Genomic DNA, 27,873 nt, shown 5'->3' with positions numbered 1-27,873 from the left:
CCATCAAAAAGACTAAACAAGAGGAATCCATTACCACAAATTTAGCAGTGGCCATACCTAATCATGCGTTGATGTTGGTTACGACGAGGCTTACCAAGACTTGCGCTTCGTTGTAGCTTTATCAGCGAAAGGCCTGTTAGAGCATCTTCAAAAACGTTTATTATTACAAATGGAACCAACAGGTACAGCATCCTCACTGGAAACAGTAGAAATCTTGACTCAGCATGTTTTAGAAGAAATTTCATCCGTTTTAAAATATTTAAGACTTCTAGGAACAATTAAATTCTCTTAACAAAAATTTGGCTTCACTACTTGTTGGATCAATCGAACTATAAATATCTTATTATACTTCACACCACTATAAAATGTGAAAATCGATAATTACTATCTAGAGAAACTTTCCTCCTTGTAATTGCAAACTAGGATTAAAGATATGTCTTGAGAAGTCACCTCATTTCAAATTCTATCAGGATATTGCGATTCAAGCTTCATTTTGGCATGTAGCCAGGAATAAATTCTGACCTTCCTCATTTGAACAATTTTTTATACGTCTTTTCGATATTTGAATATGGAAAATAGTCATTATATGAACAATTGTGAAATAATAAGAAAAATATAATGGTCGCTTCAGTTTGATATAATTGAAGGAGTCCTAGAGAGAGAATCATTAAGTTCCTTGCTGTTTGCCTTGTTTCTGTCAGATATTGAAGATTACTTTAGATCTGTTGACAGACTGGAATTCACACCCTAAAGATAACAACAATCGAAACAATGGATTAAAAATGGAGGAAGAGCTCCAAAGAAAGCAAAGATCGTTCTATCTGCAAGCAAGGTCATGGCGTCGGTTTTTTGGGATTCGCGTGGGATAATTTTCATCGACTGTGAGTGAGTGACGGTGAGTATTATTTGAATTCGTTTTAGTGAAGAAATCAAGCAAAAACAGCTGCTTTGGCTCAGAAGAAAGTGTTGTTCTATCAAGACAATACATTAGCACACCAAAATTAATGAATTAAAGTTTGAATCTTCACATCATGCACCATATTCACCAGATTTATCCCTATCAGATTATTTTCTGTTCCCAAACTTGAAAAAAAGGCTTAATGGTCAAAGATTTTCCAACAATGGAGAGGTGATATCGGTGGAAAAAGTGTATGGAGATACTTTTGGGACCGTTCTCCTATAGTGAGTTGCACTAATTAAAATAATTATTTCAATTTTGATGTCTTCATTGTACCAAAAACTTTGAAGTTGGTGTTATAGGATGTCTAAAGAAGTTATCCTAAATCTTTTCAAGCTAAGATTTGTATAATGAGCTTCATTACCGAGAAACTTACTCGAGAAAAATTCAGTTGATATTTTAATGATGGAAATCTTCGCGAAAAATAATTTTTCGTATTCAGAGTCGTCGACAGTATACATAGAAGTATAAAAAATTATAAATCTGATATCAATGTATAATAATTAGTTTTTTTTAGACAAAAAACTTCGAAAAAGATCAATAGTAAGATCGGATAGTAATAGATGAATCAATTTTATAGGTATTTCTAAACGGAATGCAAATCCAAATAAGTTCTGGACCAGATTCTAAAGTTAGTTTCTACATAAATCAAATTCTTCACCTTGTATAATAACTAACGTTTTATTTTTAATTAAAATGGCTAGCACGTATCGGGCTTAGAATAGGTGTGAGTTCAGAAGATTTTTTGAGATGTTTTCTCAAGTAAAATTTTATTTTTTTCTCTACAGTCAAGTACATATCAAGTTTGGTAGTATATATATTTTTTTCAATTAAATTGGATCTTTTGAGACTTTCAAATGCCTAAAATAAATATTTGAAACTTTTATTATCTAGCAAGACGTCGGTTATAATATTTTTTAATTGAAATGACCCAGCGTTTTCAATTTCCTAGTATAAAAAAATTTATTCCACATAAAAGGGATTTTCAAACTATCTCCGAAATAAATATACAATCATTGTATAAATTACACTCACCAATGTATAAATTGCGGCCGTAATAGCAGCATGTCTAGGATTAAGTAATCTACAGCATCCCACATTTATGAAATGCCCATTTTTGTAGATTAGCGAAGACTTCATTTTTGACTACAACATTCCGAAAATCTGTAATCAAATATTTCCTAAAGTAACAACAGTACGAAAATTTACAATCAAGACGTTGCATATATTTCAACCAAATATTTTTGAATGATCTGCAAGTCTGTAGTCCTCAATTTTCTTTTTATAGGTATTTATCTGGACATATAGTCCAGTCAATTACGACATAAGAATAGTATTCAAATAATAGAAATTTCCGGAAAGCTAAATATTAGTGGAGAACTGGGGTTTACCATTATAAATAAAGTTTTGAAAATCCCCATCCCGATCCTATGTGTGCTACAAAAAATAATCGGAGTCACAGTCAAAATTTGACGTTTTTGTTGATTTTTTATCGAAAAATAATCTCAAACTAAAGCTATAGATTTCAAAATTTTCTAAAAAAAATATTTATTTCCTAAGAGTTACCATTCCTGAGATATCGCGATTCTAAAAGTCACTCGAACAGAAAAATATTCTTCAAAAAGTTCATCTGATTATCCCCAAATGCCAAAGCTATATTTTATTTTAGCATGTGATAACCGGCTGCAAAACATCAATATTAAATTTATTCGAAAAAAAAAGGATGTGACTATACATCTCAAATAATAATTGAGGAAGGAATTCGCTTTCTTCTTACGGTTTATAGAGCTCAAAAAAAATTACTAGCATTTATAAATACGGATAGTTAGCTTTTGTAAAAAATGGGCGAAACAAGAAATAACTGCAACTATCATGTTTTGCTATTCAACAGTTGCATCGAGTATAGTATCAAGTTCAAATATGGCTAATCAATCAACTGAACCCAGAAGATTGGGGTTGGTTATTGATAGATAATACTCTGTAACCGATTGAAACTTTATTCCCACCCGCTCCAGAAAAAGTCCTCAATATTTTTTGCAATTTCAAATAGGTTTTAGTACCAAAAGTGCTGTGAAAAAGTCGGGTTACTGTTTTTTTCAGCATGAACCAATTGCCAAGGTCAGTTGAGTACAATGGAGAAATATTCCTGTGATTTCAATGAAGAGACCAATGACTCAGCCAAATTTGAACAATTTATTATCATCCAGAAAGAGCAAGAGGAAGAAGAAGAAATCGAAGAAGATATTACTGTTGAAGTAGACTTTCCAGAGTATGAATCTGATTAAAATATCCGAAGAAATCAAATCAATAGCAATATTAATATTAAGGTAATATCTAGACGGGTATTGTTCCCTCAAATTGTTCCTTAACATTGTCATAACAGTTAGTTGAGTAGGCTTACTACGTACACTATCTCATAGGTGGCGTGGAAATGTGTACATGTCATATATAATGTGACTCTTAGAATTGCGATATCTCAGAAATGGTAACTCTTAGAAAAAAATTATACGAACTATTTTGTAGATAATTTTAACATCTACAACTTTGGTCTAATTTTTTTTTTGTTGAAACACCGTTTTCGAAAAAATTCCAAAAACCTCAAATTTGGACCATTGGCCGCGAATAACTTTTGTAGCACACATAGGATCGATAGGAATTTTTGAAACTTAATTTGTAATGGTAAACCCTTGCTCTCAACCAATATTTAACATTTCGGAAATTTTTGTTATTTTAAATGTCTTTATTGACCGGACTAATACAAATATATAAGTAGACATCAACAAATTTTTAACAAATAGTGAGTTAGGAGAGAGGCGGAGATCTCAAAATATATCTAAGATAACTGGGAATTGACCGACGAAAAACAACAATCTCGAATAGTCATTGACATATTTACAGGGGGCGCACAGAATATTGTGTAACATACTTGCAGCCGTATATTTAAATTCAAGGGATTCTTAGTTTTAGCAAATGAATTATTCGTCGTTGTCATTCTCATTAGTCTAGAATTTAAACGGAGATCACGAACAAAAATTTTCGAGAACATTTTCTACAAAACTAATGAAGCAAACATGCAATGTTCAACTTCATATTATTGACGTAAATCGAATTGGCTGGTATTTTTAAAAAGACATCTTCGAGATAACTTCTGTAGTTTCAATGTTTTTGATGTTATACAAAAATACGTGCTCTACTTACGTCCATTAGTCAATTTGGTTCCACTTTTGTACAAACTATGCATTTAACATTTTTTAATTGATCTATGTTATATGAGGTGTGGCTATTAAATAATATCTATTATGAAATATTTTATTTTGATATCACCTTATCTGTCCTATCATCCCTCTACCCTTGCGAATCTTCTGCTTTTTCTTCCATACTTTGAACAGATTCAAATCTTGTTCCTATCAATGCTGATTTGACATTAGGAAAGAAGTAAAAATCTCATGATACAAGATCCGGCAAATATGGTGGGTGGTCTAGCCATGTGATGTTTCATTTGATTATAAACCTTTAGACAATGCGGAATGAGGCTCCTGTTTAGCACACATTTTTCAGATGCTAATAATTTCATGTAAAATTTTCCGCACACATTGTCATTTCCTATAGATTCAGCAATCGCCGATCGTCAGATCAAATAAGATTTTTTCGATATTTTTATTCATTTGTGACGTGGAAGGGCGACCAGAATGTGAATCATCTTTTCGGCTATCTTGAAAATGGACGCCAAAAACATTCATTGCCATAAATTCGTATGAATAAATTATAAGTTTCATTTGCAGCTTTTTCTAGTTTCCTGTGAAATTTCACATCCGTTTCGTCATTTTTAGGGCAAATTAAAAAAACAGTCCCCATACAAATGAAGGCGACGGCTAGACTGGTTTGTCTACAAATATGGTAGACATCGCATTCGGAAGAGCAGGTTCCAGGCTAAATAATTATCTATAGATGATTGAATCAAATATTGTTCGTTTATAATCCACTTTTTTTCATTCATCAATCCAAAAAGTTTATTGATAAGATATATCTGTCAAAATTTTAGAGCAACTGACAGCTGGAGCTTTTTAAGGATATGCTATTTTGAACAAAATAAAAATATTCGGAAATTCATCATTGCATTAGAAAAAAAATCGATTACTAAATTTGAATTTATGGAATCGTTGTTAATATTTAAACGACCACACCGTTTACTGCTGCTACTACACCAATACTCAGGATAACAATACCTGACGCATGTTTGGATAACCAAGTTATCGTCTTAAGAAATCGAAGGTTAACTGCTTGATTCACAACATACTCAATGTGCTGTTCTATCAAGAAAAGGTATAAATTCCGACATAAGACTAATACTGGTTCATTTTTTAAGATATACAGATATTGGAAAACATCAATAATCCCACGAACCTCATATTAGGCAGAAGTAGTATGTACAATGAAAAGTAAGATATACAGTAGTGTGTCTACTTAAGTTGGAACCATATAGAAAACTTACTTTTTTATTAGTGGTTTTATGAATAAAAATTATGCTTGGTCCAAAAATTAAAATGCAACCAACAGATATCAATTTTTTAAAGTAGTATACGAGGTTTGTCAAAAAATTTGAATTTTGTGCAAGAGTAAGGTATCTTTATTTTTTACAATTCAGAAAAATGTTATAAAGTTGATTTGAATTGAAAGTTATATTTAAATATGCAATAACAGCCATTTATTATGAAACTTCAGGTTTTGTGATTATTTACTGATCATTACGTATTAATTATTCCGGCAGGATAAAATTCAACGCAATCTAGGATGCCCTGACATGAAGTATGTGACAGTGAATGTCAGTTGTCAGTTGTAGTTTAAACATTACAATAAAAATGGCAAATTTATTAAATCGTAAAGAAAAAATAGAACTTGTGTTAATAGTTGGAGACAATTACAAAACAAATAGAGAGGCCGCAAATATTTTTAATCTTAGACTTCCGGATAGAAACATTAGGCATCCAACAGTTGATGGAAAGGTGATTCACAGGTAATCAGATATTTTTTGGCCTCGTTAGTCTGCTGAATTGACTCCCCTTGACCTGCTTTTATGGGGTTACTTAAAACAGCAGGTTATAGAAAGGTTATCAAATTTTTAACAGGTAAGAGAGATAAATTGTATCCAACCAGAATAATTAATACGGAATGATTAGTAAATAATTATATAATTTTCATAACAAATGGCTGTAATTGCATATTTGAATATAATTTCTAATTCAAAACAACTTATAGGTACTGACAATTGATTCTTATTGAAGAAAACAAAGAAAGTTGCAATTTAGAGGAAACGTATCATCGAGTTCGTTTGTAATTTTTAACTTTTATTCACTTTGTGACCAAATCTATTTTCGTTTAACTATAAATGTATGTTCAATTTAATTTTTTTTTAATCGAATGAACGACATTCACTAAAAGACAAAATGTAGTGTAGTTTTATTACTTAGGAAAGTAGTTTATTACATTTAACATCCATAACGCACTATTTTTTTGAGACAGACAATTTTTCAGAATAGTTTTATTGCCACATTTTCTAACAGAAAACAGAAATAGAATATAATTATTTATACAGAGTGAATTTTATGTATGGAACGCCTCAATTATCTCGGAAACGGCTTTTGTGCGCAAGGGTCTTATGATAACAAAGTTCACTATTTTTCCGAAAAAAAAAGATGTGATAACAATGTAAATAACAAAAATTTATAAAAATCGTACCATCCGTTTCCGAGATAATTGAGGCGTTCCATAAATAAAACTCACTCTGTATAAAAGCAGCGTTTCTATAGTGACCTTTTCATATGTTATTCTTACATTTTTCTCAACTGAAGTAACATGGAAAGGATTCGAAAATCATGTTAGACGCTTATAGAGAAATGTCTGTGTTAGATAAATTTCGGTAATTTGATTATAAATGTGAATTAACAGGATTGTGGTTTGTTGCAAAATCTCACTTCACACGCGGTGAACGACAAGAACTAACCAATTAGTAATCTGATGATTTCAGCATGAAGAACGTCCCTTATAAGGTACACTGATTACTTCTTAATGAGATATAATATCCCGGAGATAACAATCATTTGTATTGTCAGTAAGAAAGATCAATTTTTTTATTTAGCATCATATAAAAATCGGAAACAGTCTTATTAAGCAATATAAGAAGGGAGATAAAATGTAAATTAACTCATTGTTCCGAAGTTGAATTTTACACACAATATACAGGGTGTCCCACGTCGAGTTAAAACTATCTGTACATGGCAAAAACTTAGAGTAAAATAGTGAAAATTTCTTCGTTTGGGTTTTCCGATACGAAATATTTTCAAAGATGTAAAATTATAGTATATTTTTGTCTTAAAACTTTTTTCGAGAAATACATACTTTTTGAGTTATTAATTTTTTTGATTGATTGTTGCATACCATTATAAAATATTTTTATACGAGGATACCCTTTGAAGATATGAAAATGGTTTCTATTCGGTTGCTTTTAGCAACGCTAGACATATTTGAATCTATGTTGAAAAATTCTTCATTTTATACAGGGCGTGTTTAAAAAGTGTTAAAAGTTTAACTCCATAAATATTAAATTTCTTTATTTTTTTAAATAGAACTACGCGGTTTTTTCTATTTTAATGCATTCAGGGGTAAGAAATAAGAGAAATTCATGTGTACTGTCCTATAGCTAAACCGTTATCTAGATATTAATTTTTTTTCAGTAAATTTTTAGAGATGGAAGTAAATTTCATTTTGACCCGTTGATACAAGCACTAAAAAATAAAAGAGTATTACTCTTCAAGGGTATTCTCGTAAGAAAATAATTTATAAGGCTCTGCAACGGTCAAATTTTTTACAAGAAAATTAATAACTCAAAAAGTATGTATTCTTCGAAAAAGCTTTTAGACAAAAGTATACTAAAATTTTACGTAGATTTCAATAATCAATATAAAGGGTGTTCCATTTAAAATAACACAGCTACAGTCGACTCCCGGTAGAAGCGGAAATCGGCCATCTTTTAGTTAAAAACGTAGCAATTTTCATGATTTTACTATAAGTTTTTTGCCATATACAGATAGTTTTAACTCATCGTGGGATGAGTTAAACAACAACCCAGATATTCATGAAAATATGAAAAGAAATACCAGCAATATAAAATAAATGCGATTCAATGTAAAAAAGCACTTAGGACGTTAAATGAAACAGCAGTACTCTTAAAAGATACTTCAGTGATTAGATAGTGGCCATAACTGCTGAAATGATGAAATACCAGAGGATTGAAACCCATGCATCCATGGAAGCTGAGTCAAAAGATATTCTCCAAGAATAAAACATTGTGGTACTAGCAAATAACGAAAAGCTGAGGGAATTTACTGCAAAGACAATTGTGAAACAAGGTTGTGTACTGAGCTTACTACTTTTCTTATTCGTGATAGATGAAACAATGAAAGGAGGCAATAACCAAATTTAAATATTCAATATAGAATCCAAATACGTATGATAATGTCAAGAAAATATAGAGGATATAATATATATTCAAATACAGGAATAAATTAAACAAATCTAAGTACAATAATAGAAAGTTATGGTATATTATGGTGTAAAGAAAAACCGAGTGAATTATTTAATGCAATGGAAGCATCATTCTGTCATACCAAAAAACATAAAAATGAAATTAGTGAGAACTACTAGGTACGCTATACGGCTGTCAGAAATAGACATTGAATCAAAATCAATTAGCCCTTATAAATCAATGGAATAGGCAGAATATCAAAAATAACGTTCAAAGTCAAAAGAGCAGGTGAAATTATAAAGTGAGACCAGGAATGAAAGCTTCAAAGAAGCAGATATGACAAACGAAAAGGAATAAAAGATCAAGCAAAAATAGTACGATATGAAGATACATTATGAACCCCAATCAACGATAATCTGGTTTTAGATTATATTAAAAATGAGATTTTTATATTCTATTTATAATAAGTAATATAAGTAATATAAGTATCACACAGTATATTATTTATCCGATGCCGGATACATAAATGATGCAGAGAAGACTCTGGATAATCTCTATTGGATTTTTAATAGAGTCAAATTTTAAAAATTTTTCTTTCGCACATTCTTCTATTGGGATATTTGAAGAAAAAAAGTTTGAAAAAAGAGTGAAAACGCTATGAGAGTACATTAGACGATGTACATTCAATCAAAATTTTATCTTCACAAAAGACAAGGCTTTCGCATTCTTGAATTCTTCACCTACACAAAAAGTTTTTGTATATTGCATTACTAGAACTGTTTAACATGCTCATAAAAATCCATCTTCTTCTGCAACATAATTACTTATAAGTTCTTAAGTCTATGACTGTAGTTTGAAGTAACAATAATATTTCTTTCGTTTTAACATTTTACGTGGGGCTGTTATATGCATTAAACATTTTTGTTGTAACAACCGGCTCAGAAAATAAATGAGTATAAGCTCGAACAAATGATTCAGAAGGATAAAAGTCGGAAGTACAAAAAGAAATCTAAAAACTTATAGCAATAAAAGTTCTCCTTTGAAACACCAATAACAATACGTTAGAAAACGAACAACGAACTTAGGTCATTAACAGAGGATGAAGCTGTTTCACGCTCACAAAAAACCTCGGCGTAAAAACCTCTACACACATTTTGCTCCCGTAATATATCTGCAAAGCCGCTGCGAAATTAATCAGCTGGTGTTGGATAAAAAATAATAGCAGTAAATTCTCATGATACTACCAATTTATGAGACATGTATAAACTCGTTTAAAGATTTCGCTTCCAAAAATTTCTTTCACCACATTTCTTGTTACCGCCGAGATTTCTAAAATTAAATTTCAACATTATCGTATCATACCGAGATTTTGTTAATCTACCGTTTAAAAATAATCCTATAATTGATGTTATATATATATATATATATATATATATATATATATATATATATAGGTTTAGGATATAGGATTAGGTTAGGTTAGGTTAGGTTAGGCTAGATTAGGCTAGGTTAAGTTTGATAATAATCTTATAATTCAAAAGAGACATATAATGAAGGTGAAAGAGGCTGGAACATGGGTTAACAATAAAAAAAATCAAGACAATAGAGTGGTGAATTGAAGGTTATGTCAGTCAACGTTTTAATAATTTATACAATAAGAATGGTAAGGAAGACTGCAATAAATTATTTGTCAGGGAGTTATTTATAACATCTTATTGTTAACAATTCAAAATAATAAACTCCACTCTTCTAAAACTACGACTCTTCCTATTCTGTTCTTAATGGACATTCCAGCGTTTTTATTCTCTTTGGCCCATTACAAAAATGTTTATTAATTTAATTAATTGATCAAAGTACTCGTCTAATTAAAGTAACATATATTCAATCTTTTTTTTGTAATTTCCACTTGATATGACCCTGCTACTGCTTTTATTATTTCCATCCAAATTACTTTTGTAATGAGATACCATTTTGTTAAGCCTGATTGGATATTTTATCGCAACTGTGACGCCTCTAGCTTTATAAAAACTTCTACGGAGCTTACAATTTATGTGTTTACTATCGACGAACATTTAAATGAAAAATGAGACATTTTTCTATGTGATTATGGAAACAAATCAAAATGAACGTGATCCTGTTCAATGAGAAACGTTCTGCTTTTTTACAACGGGATAGAAATATGCCAAAGAAATCAATTACAAAGAGGTGAAATTTCTATCTTCGACTTCTACGAGTATATAGACTTAGAGAATAAATAAGGCCCATTCTAAATAGATTTACGCAGCAAAACAATGTTATCGATTTGAGATATCATTCAATATCCAACTTGAAGAAATATGGGTACTTCCAATTTTCCGGAAAACATTTTTTGAGCCTTGTAGCGCGTTGTGAATACGCTGTTTAAGCATATAAAATGGCCCCTGCTTTGAGCTGGTGTTCTCAAAATTAGCATTGGATTAAAACATTTATGGGAAATCCGGAAAAACTGGAAAATGACTTTTTCTTCACAAAAATCCATATCTCAACTACATTTGGAGGCTATTTCTTTGAATTTAGAAAAGCATTCCAAGATTCTGCCTTATGGAGTCATAGAGTGAAAATAAAGTTGTATCGATCATTCAGTTCTTTGTTTTCACCAGACTTGCATATACGAAGTTTTTAAGATATCCTTAAAAAACTGAATCAATTGTATTTATTCAGGAAAACTTGGTAGCCTTGAAAATTGAGTTTCTCGATGTTATTTAATATAAAAATGTTATTTAGATAATAACCATTCAGGTTATTATTAAAAAAATATGGACCTAATAAATTAGTATCTACTATTCCTGCCCACACATTAACACAAAATTGATGTTGATTCTTTGTTTGGCATTGTATCGTGAGGATTTTCATCTGCCCATAAATGTAAATTATCCTCCGTGTTGATAAGTTGTTCAATTAGGAATGTTTGATCGTGTTTTAATTCCGTCTGTAAGTATTTTCAATGAATAATTACAATTTATGATAATTTTTTCAGAATATCTCGTTATGGCGAACGGTTTCCTTGGCATGTATAACGATCTACAAGCCTACAAATCTCCTAAACCATAAATTTTATCGAGTTAAAGTTTGTGCTAAAAAATCGTTTGAAAAATTCATTGTTTAGATCCCTGTAAAAGTTACGGACTGTTAACCATTAGGCACGAGCCGCCCCTGTCTTTCAGATAGGGGAATAGATTTTTTCCGTCCAACAAACTACATGGATATACGTAATCATCCATTAAAAATTCCTAATGTTCAAATGTATAATTTAGAAAATATACTTAAATATAAGCTCTGATTTCGTAACTTTAAATGCCTATAACTCAGAGATGAGGCATCGTATGAGAAATTTTATCTATTCACAATGAAGTCCCGGAACACCCTGTATTGTGAAGAATTGCATCTCGGTTGACGATTATATAACCTTCATAATTCAGCAAAATATGGTACATGCAAAATGTAAAAAACTTAGAAGAATGTGACCTTTTCTGTCTAAAACTTTTATTGACACAATAAGTAATATTTATGACATGAAGTTCAGTTCAAAAGAAAGAGCTAGAGTTAATGACTGGTTATTTTCTTTACGGTGTACTCACTTGAACTGGTCTTTAACAATCTGCTGGCGAAAGACAAAAAATGGATGCTAGAACGCTTCATACATATATTCTCGAAGCGAGCTCAATGTTCTCGAATAAAGGACTTGATACAGGTCGTGCCGTATAACAAATCCTGCCAATATATTTTCCCTTTGATAACATTTCCCAAAGAAGAAATTCCTCCGAACTACAACAAAAAATAAAATACCGGCACCTTAGTACGTGGTCTCTTCTGAAATGAAAGCAGTGAGTTTATATTTAGGACACGTAAACTTTGGTAAATACGGAAGGAAAAATGTAATTTGATGGAAAGGTTCGTATTTTCCTAGCCATACTTTTACCTTATTGTATATTCAGCCCGCAAAAATTATTTACAGAAATATTCCGTGGAAATAAAAATAAGACTAAATATGATTAAAGATTTTACATACGGGCTCTGGATATTAAATAACGAAACTGGTTACGAAAAAAGGTTTTATTATAAAAATTCGAACTCTCCTGAATACTCCCCATCAATATACTCCTATCCCTTCGCCACACATCTTTCCATAAGTTTTTTCCATTGATCGAAGCAGTGCTGGAAGTCTTCTTTGGTAAGGACGGGACGTTTTTTTGTGTTACCGCTTTCATCGACTCGAATCGGGTCCCTTTCAAAGCAGATATTTTTCTAACCAATATTATTATAGCAAAGAGCAGATATTATGATGAAGCTGGAAAGTGGTCATAGGAGCCCCGTGATTGAACGTCGCAACCTCATCGAGTTCGGGCTCGTTTTGTCGAGTACTTTGATATGGTAACTAAGGTCTGATGATGGAGCTGGCGTCTTGGCGAGTATCTTGATCAAGATTAGCAACAAATTTGAAAAAAAGTACGTCTGATTGATTAGATGGATGTTTAAACAATTCCTATCGTTAACGTTGCAATATCAAAAGGAAAAAAATGTCAATTAAACAATCAAAATATGTGTTATGGCTCATAGAGTTTGTGTGTAATTTCTTCGACAGCTTCTGTGTAATTTCTACAGTGAAAAGTCAACAAGGAAATATAAGAGTTTTTGTGAAAAAGTTTTATTTTGCTTATTTCAAATAAATCAATACTTGGTGATTAAAACAAAGCATGGACTCCTCATAAAGTGTGCAGAAAATGTGAGGAAGATCTGCGCTTGTGGTTTGAGGGTGAGAAAACTGCATTTCGTTTTGGAATTTACGGCGTAAACAGAAAAATCTCAAAAGCGACTGCTATTTCTGTTCAGTAGACGACAAATAAGAAGAAAATATCTTATCCACTAGTTTATATGATGTCCTGAGTGATGTAGAGGAATCAGAATCCTCAGAACGAATCCAGTAGACATTTTTCAGTTGTTTCGAAACATGCAGCCTAATTACTAGGTTCAAGTCTAAAAAAATCTTTTATATTGGGTGATAAAATATTTTTTTTAGTCTCATTTTCCTTGTATATCAAGTGAGATAATTTAATCCGTATTTCACTAAAGAAGGCAGTTGGGTTTGTTGTAATATATTGATAATGATATTCGTGGGATCACGAAATTTTTTGTAATAGAATATGATTAATCAGAATGGCAATTATTTATTGCTTCATCAACTAACCTCAAATCAGTCTTGCTGCATAATGGAAATGTATTATCCATTATATTATATCAATCAATTATACAACTTGAAAAATGTGTCGATCAAATCGTCGATGAATGAATCTTTCAACACACAACGCACCCTGTATGCGCAAAAACAAAATCTGCATAATTGTATCCAAAATTTCCCAGTAAACAGATGAAGCAGGGATCGATTAATGTATTTATAATTATTATACAGATCTTCCATGCTTATTATTTTACTATACCATCAAAGCTAAGTTGCCCATACAAAGGTTTTAAATATAAAAAGTATTATGATCCCAATATAGGTGACTGAAATTCTAGTTTTATATACCTATAGTCACCAAATTGAAACACTTATCATTTGAGAAGCCCGCGTAGTTATAGATTCTCAAACATTTACGTAACATATGATATCGAGCTGGAATATTTCTCGATTTATCCAAATCTACCCTTTCTTCTGATCCTCCACAAACTTCAATAGATTAAAAAAACTAATCGATGAAAATTGATCAATATTAGTGGTTTGAGATATAGCTATGTACACTCTTATCTTCATTCATATGAATATAGGAATGATTTGTTCGCTTTTAAATCTAAAAATGCTCCATGACGAGTTATTTCCACTTTTCCCTCATGCATACATACATTTTCAGCATATCTCTGTCTATACTTAGCTTTTTTTGAAAGCTAATTGATGAGTTTTTCACACAGTACAATTATTAACAAATCAGTAGATTCTAATTTCCTATATATCTTCGGTCTTGATTATTTTATCTAAATCTAATTAGATTTTTGCTATATTGGCAGTGATTTTTTTTTCAAAAAGGGTTGTAAATGTATGGAATGAAATTGAAATGATCAAAAGTGTTCGAGACAGACCTCGAAAATTCGGCAGTAAATAAAATTAATTGGAACGTATTCGATATTTCCATTAATATTTCTATGTTGTGTGTAATGAAATTTTACAGCATATTTTATATAATCAATCCTGTCAATATTCATAAATATGCACTAGAGCTTCGATTTCGTAATTGCTTAACAAAATAAACTTCATAATAACAAACAAAATATATTTCCAACAACGATCAAAAAACAGGGTATTGATTAAACACGATATGACAAAAAAAAACTGAAACTCCTATATTACGATATATGCAATGCACAGAACATAAAAAATCATTAAATTTGATATAATCTCCAGCTTCAAGGGTGTAATATCAACTCAAATGAGTAATTTGACATATTTTTTAGAGGGGTAGTTCATACAGAACGACTCAGCATATTTAAGTGGAGGTTTCTAGTATAAAGCTTTTACATTCTATACTCTTATTTAATATTTTGTAAAAGAAGTCGCAGAGATGATATTTAACAATGTATCTTAGCTCCGTACATTCATCAAACACATTATTACTGATAATGAGATGTGAGTTCATGGATATGATGTCGATACTCCTCAACAATCTATCGAATTACGATTTTCTGGTGTGGTTTATCAGAATATGTTATCTTCCACTTCTTAAAGCATATTTATATGCCTCTCAAACTCAACATAGTGCCTTTCAATGTGTACGATTGCTCTAAATATAAAATAAAATTGAGCTAAGCTCAATCGAATTGCAACACACACTTCATGTCAAATTTGAGGAGTGCCCACTACTCAAAGATGTCTTTTAGTCTAAAATACAACTTGAAGGACATGCTGAAATCTATGAATTAAATAAGTCGACTTTTCCGCTTCCTTATAAATCCACAACTAATAGCGCTACCAACTTTTACATAGTTCAATGTAACTTGCGTTGTTTTACTACATTTAATGTAACTAATCAATGATTGTTGTATAAATTTTGAGTCGTCCCAACATCGTAACTGTTCTATCAATCGTAAGATGGGTAAAAAGAAATTTGAATAAATCGATTTTGTATTTTTACTATATCTTTGTTGTATCATCTACTATATCATTTCTAAATGAAAGTTCTGAAATAAAAACCACCATATACTTAATCATAGTATCAGCAACCATTTAGTGGTTTCTATCAACTGTTTCATCTCTTTTGAAACAAATATATTCAAGTATAGTTCTTGCAGATTATAAAAACCATTGCTTACAATCTACTGAATGGACGAGTAAAATGTACCTGCCTGTAAGGGCGTTTGGTTTAAACAGGGTTTAAACAGACGTGAACTAAGCTCTTTTTGTAACCAATTCGTTTGTTTTCTGAAAAACGAAATTTCAAAACAAATTAATTGCAAATAAAACAATAAAAAACATTATAATTCCAAAGTATCTTTATAAATAATAATGGTAGTCAGAATAATCTGAGCTAGAGTCATCATTTGATTGATTTATGAAGGGTTGTAAACAGGGTGGTACCACATAATCATCTTGTTCTTTGATAACATTCGATCAAAACAATTTTTCCAAAGCTCTTGGTGGTCTACCGCCAAAACTTTCTTTACGAGTTCTTCACCCTCTTTACTCACTTTACGGAGACTGCTTATTAAGTCTATAGGGTTAAATATGCAATAGTTTGAAGGTAGTTTGAGAAGAGTATGACCTTGTAATTTGCACAGCTTGTCGATATAATAAATCTCCTTTAGGCATTTAATAACAATAAGGAATTCTTTGTTTTCTGGACCTTTTTTACGATCGCTGACAGGAAATTTGAGCTTTGCTATTACTACTATTCGGTATCTTAGGAATTGCCGCGAGTGATAGGATGCGCTGTCCATAACTATTACTGATTGTGGTGGAATGTTAGGTAAAAGCTGTTCATTAAACCACTTTTCAAATAATCCTGCTGTCATATCTTCATGATAATCACCTGCACAGTTTTCCCTTTAGAACATGGCCCGTTCAAACAGCAATTTTTAACCTTCCCGAAATTTAATACATCGTGAATGTCAAACAATGTTTCATTTATATAAATTATGTGTCTATAAAAACTTCGGTAGCCTTTTATCTGACGTAAATAATCTTGTCGCCATCGAACGATCCTTGATGATTCGGTTATTGCCATAATGTTTGTACAGTTTTTTGTGTTTAAAACCACCGCCGGCAAGTATCTTGCTGTGTTTGTATTTATAAATCTTTATTATCAAATTTATGCCTTGTCTTCATTCTCACAACACTGTACAATTTTATTGACTTCATTCGCTCATGGTCTAAAGAACGCCATGTTTCTATTTATTTAAAGAAGTTTATAATTTAAACAAATGTCACCAAGCCACGCCACTGCTTATCGCAGGAATATTTCAAAGAAAGGTTTATGATTCGATGTTTTCATTATTAAACAGTGGAGGTGATGAGTCCATGTGGACTGACAGTTTGTTGGATTTACCGAATGGTGGGTGTAAACATTATTTTTCATTTCTTAATTTGGTATGAATGCCGAGCGTATTTATGAAATCTTATTATGAAATATGAGCTAATTACTATTATTTACCATCTTAATTGGAATCGTTCGTTCCCAAATTACCTAATCAACATGATTACGTAAATGATTCTACATTTGTAATTGAACTTTGTGTGGAAATTACCTAGCTCCAAGACGAAGTCCCTGAAGTGAAATAAATAACTGCATTCGGAATGTTTTGTATTAATTACTATGGGGAGTGCACTGAAAATATGAAATATATCGAGGGTGCTTCCCTGTTAATTAAATATATAACTAGTTTCTCCCTTTTCTACATTTAAATAACTTCACAGGTAATTGATAGAACGGGTCATTTATTTCATTAAAATAATATTTCTCGAGAATATTTTTTACTTTGATCTTGTATAATAATGCTTCTCCATACGATTCGACCTGTTCCAAAAAAATCCAATTTAATTACTAATAAACATTAGATCCAATAATGTGAGTACAATGCAGAAGAGCTTACATTGTTTCAATATCCGAGAGTACACACAATCAGTTTTTCAATTGCCGGAAATTTGAAAATTCGCTTAAGAGTATTATGGAAATCATTTCCGTCGCAATGCTAAGCGTTCTCAATATCTACATAAAGTGCCATTTATTTTGTCACCAAAGCTCCTTCATATCATTTTATGTTAAACGTGTTCCGTAATTCTCATAGCGGATAGAAATATCGGAGAATCTACCGTACAGAAACTCCATTGGAAAGCGGTCAAGATGTATTATAGTATTCCAACAATGCTTCAACTTTACAGCTTGGTCTCACAATGAAAACATTGAACGAATTGGTTCGAAACAAAGGAACATTCTCTTTATACTGAATATCGCCAATGGTTCCAGAAATTCCAGCTTAACCCTCTTTATAGTACCGATTTGTCGCTATGTGACTATTATTTATTTGACCCATTGAAAAAGGCACTTGGCGGACTGCTCTAAAGCAAGTCGGAGGTAAAATCCTTCTTGCGCAAATGGTAACTTGACAAGCAGAGAGATTATTACGAATAAAGCATTCGAAAGCTTCTTAAGAGGTGGCAGTTTATATTTCAATCACACTCGTAGTAGAGTGCTATAATCGAAAATCCAGATTTAAAGACTATATGATTTCAACTGTATTTGGTTTGTTTGAGGTTTAAATATAAACTAAAGAGTAAAAATCAAGTTTGGAAATAGTTGAGCAACTGCCTCTCCAGATTTCCGACTTTTTCCAAAACGTGGAGTGCACTAGTGTGGTGGAAGATTTCCTCTCAGATATGATAAATAATATGGTTATAACATTTCCACCTGGCAGCAACACACGTCGTTGAAGGAGAGAAACTTACCAAATTCTCAATGGAGAGTTAGGCACGGAGAATCCCACGGAGGTCCATGTATTTAAGGCTTTCACAAACCCCAGAAATTGTCGTGGAGAATTAGCAACCCAACTATATGTTCCAAGTTTTAACTGCATCTCCAGAAGAAAATTTGTAAACCTGATTATGGATGGAAGTATTTAATTAATATGTTGTTATAGGTCCTTGGCATATGAACGAAATTTCTTATTCATTTGGTACAAAATTCTGTAATGCTATTCTCTTCCGATTGGCAAGGATAATCGTAGTTGTTTAGAGAATTCTGTATTCTTATCGGTCCTTTATAAGAGTGCAAAATTTCTATCCAATCCATAGGTGTTAAACACAATTTTGCAGAGGACCATACATTAAATTTTGAATTCGTAGGTTCTCCAGATTGAAAATAAAAAAAAATGAACTGAATTATTATAATATTTTATTCATTAAATTATATAAGTATATAATATGCGGTTGTACAATTGAAATCCTTCTCCAGCCGTTTCGATTACTCGACTCAACTGACTCACGTCGCGCCGACGCACTCGTTTCATATGGTTAAGGAAGGTTCTAGTCTAGACTCGAAGCGCGTGGAAGATTATATCGTTCTAGACAAAAATAATAGAATATTTTCGCTTGCTGCTAAGAGATGGCGAAACTGACTTTCTCTCTCGCTTCTCTAGGCACGCGTTTCCCTTGAAATTACTTATAAACGTTCGTAGAGGAATCGAATGAAGTCTAAAAGGTCTAAAAAACATGATTCTTCTTTCTGTAACACATTGCAATCGCGGGCCTTAAGGATAATAAATTTAAATACCAGTTGTATCACTCTCATAGTTTTCTGAGAGAATGCTTCATACATAACGAAGTAAAAGAAGAGATGCAAATTTCTTCAATGACAAAACCATTTATATGTTCTTTACGTACATACAATTAAGTTCTTACTTATATTTATAATGTGATTTCGTAGAGCTAAAAATAATCGTTTGAGAAATTCTTCTGCTGAAAATCAAGTTTTCGAAGGATTTAGTTGGAATTTTGTTAGCAGAAAAGATTTATGAGGGTGAATGAATCGATGAGAAGACGCCTTTCCAAATTCAACAAGTCTATTATATGAAACTTAGAACTTAATTAGGATTAGCTATAACCTTGCACGTCATTTCTATATAACTTATTTTTCTAATGAATGAGTACAAGAAATCGTTTGAAAAGAGTATGAAATATATCAACTGAAATAATTAAACTATGTAAAAAGTGTACCGTAAACAAATTTTATAAATTGATAAAAACAGAAAATTTCTGAAGCAGGTCATTTCTTCAACTGATGTTTTTTCAATTGTGCTAAAAATAGATCCAGTGTTTCAAAGACCGGTTATTCAAGGATACTTTAAACTATTTTGTAGAACTTGAAATCATATTGATACTGATTTGGTGGTTTTTGGTTGTGCTGCGCTTCAAAATGAGTTCCGATGTTAATTATTCGTATAGTAAAGCTGAATCACGATTAATACTCCACAAATCAAAACTTTGTTCATTGGATGGATGGAAAAGCAGAACATAACTAATACAGATGAACAAATCGTACTTTCTTACATTCAAAGAATGTCAGACCGAGCACTAGAAGACATCAATAATGTGGACTATTCATTCAAAATGGCAACGTGTATAGAGAATAAACGTAGGAATTGAGACAAAATCATTTATGAAAGTTTATGTATTCATGAGTCAAGTCTCGAAAATATTGTCCATAGATGCAAAGCGCCATTAGCGGTATTTTTGGTTTTTGCAGAAGATGTGAATTGTGTAATCTACGCTTACATTATATCAAGAAAGAAGAAAACGTATTATCGCTATTCGATGTTAGTAGAAACTCGTCATTCTACCGTTGTCGATATTTGAAATCCTGAGAAGTACAAGGGGCACGCGTTACTTCTGTAGAGGTGGGCATAAGTCTCGAAAAATCGGCATAAGTCCGATAACGCTGATAAGTACGACAACACTGTCCAAAAAAAGATTAAAACGAAGCATGGTCGTGCTTCAAACAGTTGTGTGTACTAACGCAGATTATGAAACTATGTTTACCAGACTATGATTCGTTAAATGGCCCATACAGTCATGTGACCTGACACCTTGTGATTTCTTCCTGTGGGGCCTTTTTCAAAGACCGAGCTTTTGCAAGAGGACCACCCACCTTCCCCGACCTCGGAACTGCAATTCCGAGCCGTACTTAAATGACAATGGGATACCAATAAAAAATATTTATTCCTATCTCTTGAAGAAATGTATAAAGATAAACTTGAAGACTAACAAGATGACTTATTAATGCTCATCACAATTCAATAATTTTCTATTTACTAATTAATCTCCAAGAGACTCACAGGAACAATTGCGAAGATAAGAAGTATTGAGTGATATAAAATGTACTGGAAGGATACATAGATAAAGAACGGAAGATCAAAATCCATTCTATTAAAAAACTAGAGTTTTGAAAGTTATTAATTAAGCCTCAACGACGATTTTTAATCTGCCAACTAGGGATGGAGATATTTCTGGTAAATGAAAAGGTAGTCCGAGTACGTATTACCTGGAATTTAGATCTAAATCTACTTTGTAAAGTTGGATTATGTTAGGTATGGCTACTTAACCTCAATTCACATAGAGATGTTTTGAGAACTGAACAATAAAAATTTTTTTTCTTGGACAATTATCAAACTAATATTATGATTACATTTGGATCTGGAAAAAATTTGTTCGTGCAGCATTTTACACTTTTATATACTGTCCAAAATATTTTTGTTATATGTTTAAAATGAAAAATATTTTTACTGAAATACACTGTGAATATACATATTTTATTTGTGTTTTCCATTTGATAATTGGATCTTCCGTCACAAGTGGTCTAATCTTCATGACAACCACGATCACGAGTTGGCACATCTAGAGTTAAAATTTTATGGCTGGTATTCAAATCACGCGTTGGTGCACACCCCCAATGACACTATGAAAAAGAACAAAAAGAAAAATATAGTGATTTATGACAACTCAAAAATAATGAATGGATTAATAAATATAGACAGATCAAAAAAGGGATGCCAACCAAGGGTATTTGGAGTTTTTTGGGTGAATTTTTCATCTTATATAATGTTTTTATATTAAAATTTTACCAGGAAATGAAAAAAAAAAAACGTTCAACTTCAGCTAAAGAATATCCTAACCATCTGAATATAAAATTGAGCTACGCAAATTGATGAAATAAGGTCGTTAGGGACGCCGCAATGACAAGAATATTTGAAATTACAAAAAATGGAAATGAATTAATTTGAATAGAGTTTCTCTTTTCTATAGAATAATTTGAAATGGGAAATCTTATATTCGTGTGTTTAATATTTGTATCAATAAAATGACTTGAAGCATTCATCAAATAGAACTTATCATATATTACAAATTAGAAAAAAATTGGAATAATTATTCATGAACAACAAATGTGGAAACATAAAGAAATGACGATAATAGACGGAACGAAAAAGTAGAATCTATTTGATAAATGATTATAAATATTGAAACATTTTACTGAATAAATATCAGTGAAGCTGTCTCTGTTGATACAGTTTTTCTGCGCCCTGATTTGGATAAATCTTTCACCAGTTTCGTTAAACTTTTGTACTAATTTACTGACAGTAGACCTTGTTTTTTTGAATTTGGTTAGGATATAAATTATTAATGATATCACACGTTTCTTGTTGACTTCTACGCCTATCACCTTATCCTAATATCAATAAAATAACAATTCGTTATTTTTTTGATAAAAATCCTTTGTTTTTTATTGTTATATATATATATATATATATATATATATATATATATATTTATATATATATTTATATATATATATATATATATATATATATATATATATATATATATATTTGTTATTGTAGCAGTCATTTATAAAAATCGTATAAGCCGTTTCCGAGATAATTAATTCGTTCCATACATAAACTCACTCTCTATGTCAAGTAGAAACGGTGGAGGCTTTCCATCACGTGACTGAATCTCTTATATTAATAGAAATCAAACACAAGACCGACTACTCTTTTTCAATTCATTATTTCATCCCTAGGTTACTCAAAAATAGTCTTAGTATTATTTAATTTTTGGAAATGTTTCCACAAATAAATTCTTGGATGCATTCGACATAATTAAAATTGTTGAATGTGGAAATAGTTCAAATAGGGACGAAGCGCCTTTTCCGCATAGTTCATTATTTAGGGAGCAAATGTAAAATTTCTCACCGAAGTGGTTTTCCTGTTAGAATTGATTCTCGTAGGAAAAAATTCATTTGCGGGAAAATTCAGGGTATATAGGCAGATTTCCAATTTCTGTTTCGTTTTATTCGTCATTACCCAGGTTTCACAGGCGTATGTGACGGTGGGTCTCAAAATTGTTTTATTAACTCGAACTTTCGTAGATCTGGATATCTACTTCGTTGTTAATATTCTGCTGCTGTAACTTTAGAAAATTCTTATTAGAGTTGCATACAAAATTTTTAATTACATGTAGTAACTTTAATTAAAAATAAACAGTAATAACAAGTTTTAACAAGATCTTGGTATCCAGTTTACATATTTCCGTAATTTCCTGTTCAAAAAATTCGACATATTGCAATTTTTTTGGTAGTCAGTATATATTGACTCACCCTTTTTGACGGCTGGATAACTTTTGACCCTTGATAAAAAAATTCCAAATCCTGCAAACATTGGAAAAGGGATTTTCCACATTTTTCATCACGAAATTCGCTTAACCTTACTTGTCACGAGTGACGAAGAAGCAAGGCAAAAAATATTTATCTTTTATGTAAATAAAGAAATCAACGCATGAATTCTTCACGAGAAAAAAAAAAGATTTTATACCTTGTTCAATTTGAATGAAAGATATTTCTGTAAATTTTTAAAATACAATACAAAAATACTCTCAATATAAGATAAATAATTTTCACAATACAAACAGTGAAGTTTAACTAATAAATGGTTCAATTATCTCGTGAACGGCTGGTACGAATTTTAAGTTAGTAATAACGTTTGTAGAAAAATAATCTCAATCTAGATGAAGAAAGAAAACAATCCACACAGTATAGACAACTAACCAGAGACTCGATATTTCGTAACTAGAAGAATTTCAAATCATAATATACTTCATCATTTCAATGTTGGGCTATTTAAAAAATTGTAACATGATGAATCCGATATAACATGTAGAATGGATATAAAAAAAAGGAAAAAACTAAAAAATATATTCTAAACTAGAGCAAGAAATCTTAGAGCCATCAGAGAAATTGTGGAAATTAATAGAAAAAGTAGTGGATTGGAAAAAGTCAACGATTTCAAAGGTTAATACAATGCGAAAGGAGATGAATGATGAAGAATTTGGAAAACACTTGCACTTTGAAAGATATTAAACGTATTTGGCAAGCATCTTCAATATGAATAAGAACAGGAATGGAACGGAACGTTAAAACAGAAGTTGAAACTAAAAATTTGGGAGAAACTGTTGAAGAAACAGAAACAATTGGTACCAAAGAAAAATACGGAGATTAAGGAATCTGATCATAGAGTGGAAGAAAATAAAAAAAAGAATTTGGGGTGAAAATGGATAAAGATCGTCATACGATCAAAAAATTATTCTTTCAAACGCTTAAATGAAAAAATAGAAAATTAAGTGAAATAACTCTTCTCCAAAGAGAGGCAAAGCAATCATATACTAAATTTATTCAAAGTTAGGTTGTTTAAGAATTTTTGAGATGGATTCGATAGGCATGAAGAATTTTTTGATAAAATTATGGAACTATCTCTATACCATCAAGATTTTTTAATGAAGATTCAGTAAATGGAAATAACAAAAATAAAAGAAAAACAAGGAAATATATTCTAAATAAAAGCAAGGGATCTTAGAGCCATCAAAGAGAACATGTGAACATTACTAAAAAAAAAATAGTGGATTGGAAAAAGCGGAACATGATGAAAGGAGAAGATAAAAGTAAACTACAAGGAATAATTTAGAGATTTCAAAAGATAATACACTGCGAAAGGGGATGAATAGTAAAGAATTTGCAAAAATGTTGCACATTGCAATATATTAAACGTATTTGGCAAGCATCTGCAATATGAATAAGAACAGGAATGGAACGGAACGTTAAAACAGAAGTTGAAACTAAAAATTTGGGAGAAACTGTTGAAGAAACAGAAACAATTGGTACCAAAGAAAAATACGGAGATTAAGGAATCTGATCATAGAGTGGAAGAAAATAAAAAAAAGAATTTGGGGTGAAAATGGATAAAGATCGTCATACGATCAAAAAATTATTCTTTCAAACGCTTAAATGAAAAAATAGAAAATTAAGTGAAATAACTCTTCTCCAAAGAGAGGCAAAGCAATCATATACTAAATTTATTCAAAGTTAGGTTGTTTAAGAATTTTTGAGATGGATTCGATAGGCATGAAGAATTTTTTGATAAAATTATGGAACTATCTCTATACCATCAAGATTTTTTAATGAAGATTCAGTAAATGGAAATAACAAAAATAAAAGAAAAACAAGGAAATATATTCTAAATAAGAGCAAGGGATCTTAGAGCCATCAAAGAGAACATGTGAACATTACTAAAAAAAAATAGTGGATTGGAAAAAGCGGAACATGATGAAAGGAGAAGATAAAAGTAAACTACAAGGAATAATTTAGAGATTTCAAAAGATAATACACTGCGAAAGGGGATGAATAGTAAAGAATTTGCAAAAATGTTGCACATTGCAATATATTAAACGTATTTGGCAAGCATCTGCAATATGAATAAGAACAGGAATGGAACGGAACGTTAAAACAGAAGTTAAAACTAAAAGTTTTGAGAAACTGTTGAAGAAACAGAAACAATTGGTATCACAAAAATGCGTAGATAAAGGAATCTGATCATGAAGTAAAATTGAATATATGGAAGGAGTTTTGAGGAAAAATGGGGAAAGATCGTTATAGAAAAACTGTTCAAAACGCTTAAATTAAGAAATATAATATCATGTAAAATCACTTTTCTCTAAATAGAGGTAAAGCAGTAGAATTAATAACGGAGACGTTGTTGGAAATATGACCTCAAGCAAGAATCGAAGAATCGAAGGTTGCATATATATATATATATATATATATATATATATATATATATATATATATATATATATATATATATATATATTGCTTAAATATAGATTTGTCGAAATGTTTGTACCTTTAACTCTTATAAAACTAGAAGAGAATCAATGCAGAAAAGTTTTACTATAACAATGTGTAATTATAACTTTGTGTGCGTAGTTTTGAATAGAAATCCAGATAAACAGCTCTAAAACTAGTTTCACGGCTTTATCCATCATGTTCAAATATTTACAACAGCTTTGTATCTTGTATACAAATCTGATTTCTACGAACTTTTGATTAGGCTAATACCGAGAAGCAACTTGAATACCAAGTTTTCATTATGAGAAGTTAATTTCTGTATCATCTGTAATTGATTAAAGTTTCATTGTATCTCAATGTTTTGAATAACTAATTACCCTAGTTCTGATGATGGTTCGTTATATATTATTGTTGATCGGTAGTTTGATATCTATATGTTAACAACTTTGAGCCGTTACTGACTCATTAAAATAATTTAAACTTGATAGGTATATCCTTATATATCCGACAAGCTATCTTGAGAGGAGAAAAAAATTAAAATAACATTAGAGATAAAGTTCCAGCACGTAATTTATGAAATGTCACCAGAAAAATGGAGCAATAATGATAAAAGATAGCACCAATGTTGAAGTCAAAGAGAAATTGGGTTCAAAGAAGCTACAACGTAAAGACATGCATCAATTATCTAGAAGAACCATTCAAGTCCAAACCAATAGGTGAAAATCCTAACGATAAGCTGAGAACCAGTTGAAGAAACATCATTGGAATGCAAGAATGGACCCAGAAGTACCTGGCCTAACCTAGAGACGGCGGTAGTTGCTTAAAAATTAACACAATACCTATACAACATATGTTTCGAATATGAAGTTAGTATTTGTTTGGTAACCATCAATTTCCGACCTGCGAAGACCAGCATCGCAGTAGTCGACCAAATGAGGTGACGACTACTCAAAATCCTCAAAGTAGTACTGGATGATCGTCGCCTGAATGTGGCGAGCTAGCAGACAAGTAGTAGGTATTTAAATTGTGTGGTACATCGCATATTAACTAAAAAATTTGGACATGAGAAAGATGTGTGCAAGAAGGGTGTCGCGTTTGATCACAATGGAACAAAAACAATCAAAACAATGGACTGAAGGGGGAGAGCGGTTCCATCTGAGGGCAAGGCCACAGCGTCGGTTGTTTGGAATGCGCGTGGGATAATTTCCATTGACTATCTTGAAGAAGGAAAAACTATCAATCAAGTAAAAACGGCTGCATTCGTTATTGCTATGATCAAAATTAATTAATAGAAATTTGAATAGCTACCTCATATACAATATTTTTCAGATTTGGATGTGATCTATTGACGATTCTTATTATAAAAAGGATATCGATCCTATTGAATATCGCTGAAAAAAGTTTTTGGTGCTAAAAACCTGGAAAATAAACATATTTTCTTCCAAAATTTTGTGTTTTGTTTTTGTTGGGCCAGGTACTTCTAGGACCATCGATTGTCTTGTTTAAGTTTGTTATTATGAACCAACAGGACTATTTCGACTTCAATCGAAGTAAGACCACATACTGAGATTACAAAAGATGTTCCAAATTGAATGAGAAAAGCTCAACAGTTTTCACACACCCGTTGATGTTCTTAAAGAAAAAGAAAATTAATGAGTGGCACGTCAAAGCAAGAAATAAAAAAATCCACTTCGTATTGATTCAACAACAGATTAAAGGAACAAAACAAATGTACAAGGAAGATTGAAATATGAAATATTCTGAATAATATTTAGAGACTATAACTTAATCCGTACGGTTTGATAAGAGATGACGTAACTTGTATAATATTACATCGTTCAAATATTCCGAACCTGCGTTGGAAAGCTAAAGTTATTGTACGTCTTTTCAGTATATGTCATTCATTTTTAGCGTTAACAACAATAATTTCTTTTCACGCGAATATGTCGAACTTTGTTCCTGAAAAAGTGTTTTTGCGGAAAGTTCTTCTTCATTACTTTAATATGAAGAAAAATGCTGCCAAAAGTCATCGTATTTTGGTGGAAGTTTATGGTGAACATGCTTTAGCTGAGCGAACGTGTCGAAAATGGTTTACACGATTTAAAAGTGCTGATTTTGGCTTGGAAGACGATGACGTCCTGGGCAGCCAAAAAAGTTTGAAGATGAAGAACTGGAAGCATTACTCGATGAAGATTGTTGCCAAA

At 31.4% G+C, this 27,873-nt stretch overlaps 1 protein-coding gene across 2 annotated transcripts in view; it reads right to left on the bottom strand.

The window, feature by feature from the left end:
• Positions 1–27,873, bottom strand: part of LOC130452875 (uncharacterized) — a 175,881-nt gene that overhangs the window by 58,829 nt on the left and 89,179 nt on the right. For both annotated transcript variants that reach the window (XM_056792363.1, XM_056792362.1), the window contains one exon: positions 1,994–2,122. In XM_056792363.1, the coding sequence (XP_056648341.1) occupies positions 1,994–2,098 (105 nt within the window). In that variant the 5' untranslated portion in view covers positions 2,099–2,122. The remainder of the gene's footprint in view (positions 1–1,993; positions 2,123–27,873) is intronic.

The sequence above is a fragment of the Diorhabda sublineata genome, chromosome 2 (genome assembly GCF_026230105.1).
Source record: "Diorhabda sublineata isolate icDioSubl1.1 chromosome 2, icDioSubl1.1, whole genome shotgun sequence".
In the NCBI taxonomy this organism is placed as follows: Eukaryota; Metazoa; Arthropoda; class Insecta; order Coleoptera; family Chrysomelidae; genus Diorhabda; species Diorhabda sublineata.
The sequence above is the reverse complement of the archived record's forward strand: the minus strand, read 5'-3'. Positions and strand labels throughout refer to the sequence as shown.